The sequence below is a fragment of the Octopus bimaculoides genome, chromosome 22 (assembly GCF_001194135.2).
Source record: "Octopus bimaculoides isolate UCB-OBI-ISO-001 chromosome 22, ASM119413v2, whole genome shotgun sequence".
Classification (NCBI taxonomy): Eukaryota; Metazoa; Mollusca; class Cephalopoda; order Octopoda; family Octopodidae; genus Octopus; species Octopus bimaculoides.
Window position 1 is genome coordinate 7993890 of NC_069002.1, and position 7751 is coordinate 8001640.

General features: G+C 33.8%; 1 protein-coding gene across 4 annotated transcripts in view; it reads right to left on the reverse strand.

The window, feature by feature from the left end:
• Window positions 1-7751, reverse strand: part of LOC106869949 (terepressin/terephysin) — a 111106-nt gene that overhangs the window by 15111 nt on the left and 88244 nt on the right. For all 4 annotated transcript variants that reach the window (XM_014915916.2, XM_014915903.2, XM_014915895.2 and 1 more), the window contains exon 2: window positions 5048-5249. In XM_014915916.2, the coding sequence (XP_014771402.1) occupies window positions 5048-5249 (202 nt within the window). The remainder of the gene's footprint in view (window positions 1-5047; window positions 5250-7751) is intronic.

Sequence of the window (7751 nt, forward strand, 5' to 3'; positions counted from 1 at the left end):
CATACATATATACTATATATATACATACATATATACTATATATATATATATATATATACTTACATATATACTATATATATATATATATATACTTACATATATACTATATATATATATATATATACTTACATATATACATACATATATATATTTACATATACACTGTATACATATATATATCTATATATATATATATATATATACATATACACTGTATACATATATATATTATATATACGTTGATACATATACACACACACAAACATATATATTGTATTTCTTTAGAATTATATATTTGATCGTATGTATTTGCGATATTAGCATGTTAAAAAATAAAAATTTATTCCTGGCGGGGATTGAAAGTAATTTAAATCAATAAGTAGCAGAATCGGGATAAGAAAAATAAATGTAATTGTAATTAAGAAACTTCTTTATTTTCTGCTGGCAAAAAATAAAATGCTTAAACTGTTGATTAATAAATAACAACAATAAGAGAACTGATAGCGATATATCAGTATGGAGAAGGTAACAACTGCAAGGGTAGCACGGACAATGTTGCGAACAGTAACGTTAGCAACACCATTTACATGGTGAACAAAAAAACATCTTAAGAGCACCATAATGATTTTCAACAGCAACAATATGATATAAGTATGCATGTACATAATATATATGTATATATGTATGTATGTACATAATATATATGTATATTTGTATGTATGTACATAATATATATAAAACAAATTGGATATGTGCATCATATATGATAATAGACATTAGTGAGATATGTGACAAATAATTCAGAGGACATGCAAAGAGTACGTTTTATCTATTGCTGCTGTGCCGAATGTTATGTCAGCGAGATTATGCTGTGAAGTTCATTCATATCAGTAAGAAAAGGAGAAACAACAGGAAAATCTCACAGGCAACTAAACATTCAACAACAATAAAGAATTTAGACGTTCAACAAGTGAATGAACACAATGCACAAGGGTGCAATTAGTGGAACTGCAGCTATAAACCGACCCGAATTTGTTTGTAAAATCTAACAAGACAAGCAATCTCTACTTGATAAGTCAAACTTCTTACCACTATCTCTAAGTCGATCTTTAAGACATAAAATCTCTGTGTGTTGGCGTGTACACACACACACACACACACATATTACTAGCTGGTACTTTGTCGGTTACGTCGACGAGGTTGATCCGATCAATGGAACAACCTGCTAGTGAAATTAATGTGCACGTGGCTAAGCACTCCACAGACACGTGTATCATTAGCATAGTTCTCAGGGAGAGTGAGCGTGACACAGAATGTGACAAAGCTGACCCATTTGAATTACAGGTACACCTCACTTTTGCCAGCTGAGTGAACTGAAACAATGTAAAATAAAGCGTCTTGCTCAAGAGACACAATGCGTCACCGGTAATCGATCTCACGAACTTACAATCGAATACCCAGTACCTATAACCACTAAGCCACATGCCTTCGTGTGTGTGTGTGTGTGTGTGTCTGCTGCCTCTTTGGGTAGGCACAACAGAAGGAAATAGTTCTTATACACAAAAGCAACAGAGAGTCACTTCAATTTCTTGTTGTCTACTACGTTAGCGCTTCAGTTATTTCCTCGTACATCTCAACATTCTGGTTAGGAATTATAATTATTTCATGTCTAATTACTTCGTGATTAATATTAAGAAAAATTCAGTTCACAAGTAATTTCGTGTCGAATCAAATATATTTTGAAAAATCGTGTCTTCCCCAACACCTATCTTTATGTCATGTTTTTATTATGACAATAATTTCCAATATGGATTCTTCATGACGAAGAGAAGCTTGATATTCTCATGTTAATTCCCATTGAAAGTTTGATTTTTATACATTTTATTAATCACTGATTGCAGTTCATAATTCAATCAATTCATCTTATTGATCATTATAAACGGTTTTTGTTTTTTCAAAAATATCAATCGGTAATCGCAAATTGCATAAAGGTTTTCGCCTTTAATCGTTTAATTCTTTTTTATTTATAACATCATTATCGATAAAAGTAGTATCGTAGCATCTAAGAACCGATAGTGTACTATAAAGCGGGCCGATAGATAAGTGGTTCAAATCCTAGACGACACCGTTGCTGTATAATACACGTTTACAAAATAAGTATAACTCAAAAATGAAGGTTACTTCTGTCAACGTAGGTGCCACATGATGATAAATTTACAACCGCACAAATTCCCAACGTTGCTAGAAATGAGAAATATCCCATAACTTGCTCGTATTAGTTCGATTTGCATATTAATTATAAAAATCAGTTGGAAGACACACCTATTGATTCTCACGTCTAGAGTGTCGAGGTAACGAAATTACGTTTTGTGAACAATTAAGGCCTGATAAAATAAAGAAAAACTTATCAAGTACAGGTTTAATGATACTAAAACAGACCTCATTCAAACTTGCTTCATTTCAACACATTGTATAAATAAATTTTGCTGTCTGGGGAGGGTCATAATGCCTTAATATGTAACACACTCACTGGTTCAGTTTCCTCTCATTTATTATTATTATCATTAATAGTAGTATTGGATGCGGCGAGCTGGCACAATCATTAGCGGTATTGCGTCTGTCGCTACATATTCTGAGTTTAAATTCCGCCGAAGTCGACTTTGCCTGTCATCCTTTTCGGAATCAATAAAATAAGTTCCAGTTGAACACTGAGGTCGATGTAATCGACTCACCCTCTCCCCCAAAATTGTTGCCCTTATGGCAAAATTTGAGAACATTGTGTTTTTCTTTTTCGTTGTTTTTGCAACCGTATCAATGGATGGTGACACATACAAAAATGAAGCACAAATAAATCCTATTTACATTGTTTCTAATTTGGATTGAATATTAGACAACTTAATCGATTACATCAACTGCAGTGTTCGACCCATACTTATTTTATCGATCTCAAAAAGGATGAAAGGCAAGGTCAACCTCGGTGGGATTCGAACTCAGTGTACAAACCTTGTATTACATTCGGTAATGATTCTACCAGCGCACCGAATTTTTGTTACTTTTATATTAATAAAAGGTTGGGTGTTTTCCTTTGTTGTTCTTGTTATACTCACTGTCTTTTATACCTTTGTTATCTCATGCATGTGTGTGACTGTATGTATGTATACACATGCAGAAAGATATATATATATATATGTGTGTGTGTGTTTGTGTATGGAGAGAGAGAGAGAGCGAAGAGAGAAAGACAGACAGATAGATATACACACAGAGATTCACACTCACACGCACACAAAAATTCTAGTTTCTTAATGAAAGCTGATTAGAACATTCAGTAATGAAGATTGTATTTCGTTGAACTCATTTCTCGTCTCTATTTGCGACTCGAGTTTCAGTCACTTCGAACTTCAGACGAAATGACTTCCCGTTTGAAGCTCGTTTTGACGTGAAACTCACGTCACACAAAAAAGAAAGAAAAAAAAACTATTACGCACACACACACAAATATAAACACACATAGACACATTTATTGTGCACGTGTGTCTGAGTGTGGGCGGGTTGTACTAACACAACGTGAATATAAAAAATGTGAACCAGAATATTAGAGAAATTGAACAACGTTGGAATGTGTGTTAAAGCTTCAAACACTTATTAATCTATGCTTCATTCAATTCAATCCAGGTCAATACCTCTTAGCACATATCTTGTTCTTTGAATTCTACAATGGGAGTAAACATCCGCACCATTCCCATGAGATATAGTTGCTGTTCTAAAAGTTTATTCTCAAAGGGACTGGATTATTTATTAACTTAAGGCACAAGGCGGACAAAGTGCTTAGTGGCGTTTCGTCCGTTTTTTCGTTCTGAGTTCCAATTCCACCAAGGTCGTCTTTGCCTTTTATCCTTCTGAGGTTAATAAAATAAGTACCAGCTGTGCAGTGGGGTTGATCTAATCGATTATCCCCGATCCCGAAATTACGGGCATTCTGCCAAAATTTGAAACCAATGTCAAGTATGACAGCGAGCTGGCCGAATGGTTACCGCGCCGGACAAAATATTTTGTGGCATTTTGTCCGTCTTTACGATCTGATTTGAAATTCTACCGAGGTCTACTTTGCCTTTCATCTCTTTGTTTGATGGTTTGGCTCCAGAATCGGGAGGCGCGTCGTGTCCTTCAGCAAAACAGTTCGCTTCAGATTACTACAGCTCACTCAACTGTAAATGAATTCCAGCAATCTTTGGGACTTGACCCAACAACGGACCGGCGCTCCCTTCAGGAGGGAGTGTTGCGATCTCCATGGAAAATTGGTTGAGTTTAGGTCTTATTTGGATTCCACCGCTGAAAACGAATTATCTCAGATCTCACGAAGTTTTCAAATTCATATGATGCATGAGGTCATGAGTGTTATTTGGCGGTGTGAAGTAGTGACATTCATACATTTGAAAAACACAACACATTAAAGTCCTAGAGAAAGCAAAATAGTTTCAATCTGGAATTGAAAGTGATGAATAGAATACGGTAGAATAACTTATACCAACCAGCACTGGTTGTCAAGCGATGCGGGAGCCAGCCACACACACACACAGATTTATACACACATACCTAGACTATATAATCATAAACATATATTTATGTATGCATACATATATCCACATATGTATGTGCCAAATGTATTGTATACAGTGGGCACAACAATATTCTCAGATTGTTGTAAAATGGTATAATATCCCCCCCCTACACACACACACAGATATATATATATAGAAACATAATAATTTTGCTATAATGAAGAAAGTTGCTTCTTAATTACTTTAGGTATGGAACATTTAATAAAAGAAAGCAGTTATGAAATTCAACACCACCTGGAAAGTTCTTATAAATTCCAATTTTATTATGTCTTTTTATAAAATGTGATTTTTAAAGTCCTTTTACGATTCAATGGCAAGATTCACGATTCAGTGACCAGACCAATTTTTATTCACTGCCATATAGTTAACTTCCGCAGGTAAAACGTAAATAAACTGAAGAATGAATGATTATATGACCGTATACTTACATTCATCGCAGCAAACACCATCGGCAACACATCGTCCTTGTCCGTCGGTTCCACACGGCACCCCTTTCACAGAACATGCTGTCGTACTCTCGTTTTCCTCATTGCATTCCTTTGCGAGCGTGCCTATGATGCAACCGTCTTTGTGGCAGCATATGTTGGATCCAACACACTGGCCTTCACCATTTGGTCCGCAAGACATACACTAGTAATTAAAAGGGGGGAAAAAAACAGAAATCTTTTAAGAAAAATATGTACTGACTCCTTTATATTACACATTTATGTGTACACGTCCAAGCATATATAAAATCATAAGCTTGAGTTGCGTGTTCACGTTAAACAATTTCAATAAAAATTTAAAGCAAAATAATTATACTCATAGAGGAGAGATCCAATGTCTCACATTTTTGTTTGTATGTCCCATGCATGTACATACGCACACACACACACACATATATACATATGTACAAGTATTATATATATATGTATATATATATATATATTTATATATATTGAAAAAATGAGTAGAGATGGCTTTTAATGATATTTACAATGATTTACTCTGGTAATGTACATACATACATACATACAACTATGGATAGTTGGGGAGAAGTGTTACAGTTCGAATTGTGTACGAGTGAATAAACAAGGAAAAAAATTTATTAACTTGAAATCTTTTATGTTTTAATAACATTCGAAATTGCAGAATCTTTTAATATATATACAACCAAATCAGTCTCAATATTTAACTAACAGTAGCAAACTACTAAATATATAAAGTTTGTGAAGTTATGTATTGTGTGGTGAGGTTATGTATTTCCTGCCGAAACAGAAGACGCATCTTTTAAATTAAAACTACTGTTCCGATTCCGTACTAGTTGAGCGACTTTAACAATTTATTTTGGGTTATATTTTTCCTCTACATTTTCGTTGTTATATTAAAACCCACCGAAAATTAAATTCATTTAGTTTCCTTGGTATTTGATATAATGAGCTTACTACTACTAAGCTATAAGATTCCTTGATTGCCTCTAGTTGCAATTTCGCCTGTATAAGGGACAATATATAAACCCAATATTCAAATAATTTGTAAACAAATTATATTAATGTCTATTTCTTTGTTTCCAACTGTCTGCCTGTTTCTTTCTCCCTCTATCTCTCTCACTCACTTTCTCGCTCTCCCACTATATATATATATATAGTGAGTGATGACACCTAGTAGCCATAAACGTTGAATATTTATCGTTGCGGATAACCGTCTCCGGGAACTTAACTAAGAGCTACCATGGTATCTGCCCGGATAATATATCCCTTTAAACTCATGCACACTCATGTGTGTATTAAATAAATACATATGTGATTTCGGTTCATTACATAGTAGAAAAATATACCCTCTGTATATTTGCTAAGCAAGTGAATAACAGTTGAAATCGTTCGGAGAAAAAGGAAAGAATGAATTTTAGATTGAAGGAAATAACGACTTAAATGTAATTTCTTTAGTGGAAATTTCCATTTATTCTTCGAGTTCATATACGACTTTCAGAGTATTGGATATTCTTGGCACTTTGTCGATTTGCATCAAGCGTGATTTCGTATTATCATGTATTATCGTCTTCAATTCTTCATATCTAACGCTATCAAATTGAATATAGTCAAATTGGATTTCTTTAACTCTAACAATAATTTTGTCCTTGACTTCACACTTCCAAAATATTTTAATAATGAAAGTTTTGAACATAAGAGACTAAAATTCAATCCAGAAACACAGAACACCAAATTATTTCGTCTTTATTTACTTTCTTTATCGCTTTATTAATTTTCCAAGAATTCTATCCATGAATATGCAGAGTCAATAGGGCATCACATTATTTCCTGAAGTGTTCTCGGATTTCCCATTATATTATATTCTATCCATTGATCCACTGCGATCGCGGTGAAACACTTCACTCATCAATAGACTTGATCATCGATATGCTAGTTACATAAAATTTTACGTACACACACACACACACACACAAAAATGCATGCATTCATGCAGAAATGTTGACATAGGCAATAAATTTCAATAATAATGGATATTAGCGTCTAAACTCATTTAAATTTTTGATATATATTGTATATATATATATATATATATATATATACAGCTGATGAGGACTAATCAAATTTACGATAACATCTGTATTTTTGAAAGTCCAAAACTCGGGTCCTAGATTATCAATTCTGAGTTGTCCATTTTTACGATGTTCTGCCTAGATGTAAGACGAAAATTTTTTTATGTTCGCTGCCCACTTACATCTTAGCAGGTATATATTTCAGTAAAGCTTTACATAGCGTCGTATTGTTATCTGCAGCTATTTCCAGCAAACATTAGTGCCAACTGTATATGTGAATGCATATCTACATAGATATACAGGGTCTGGGTACACGGAGTAAATAAATTCATAACATAAACAATAATTTCTTAAAGTATGCGTTAATCCCCATGTACCCAGACTTTGTGGACACCCTGTATACATACACACACGTGTGTGTGCATGAGAATATGTAAATATATCACGTGAGTAAAAAAATTGCATACGCAGAATCATAAAGAATGAAATGGATGGACAATATGCTGGGAAATAATCTCATGATGGCCGTTCAAAACATGTAACAAGCTTGAATGTCCGACAGGAAGTTGTGAAACAAAAAAAAAAAAAAAATT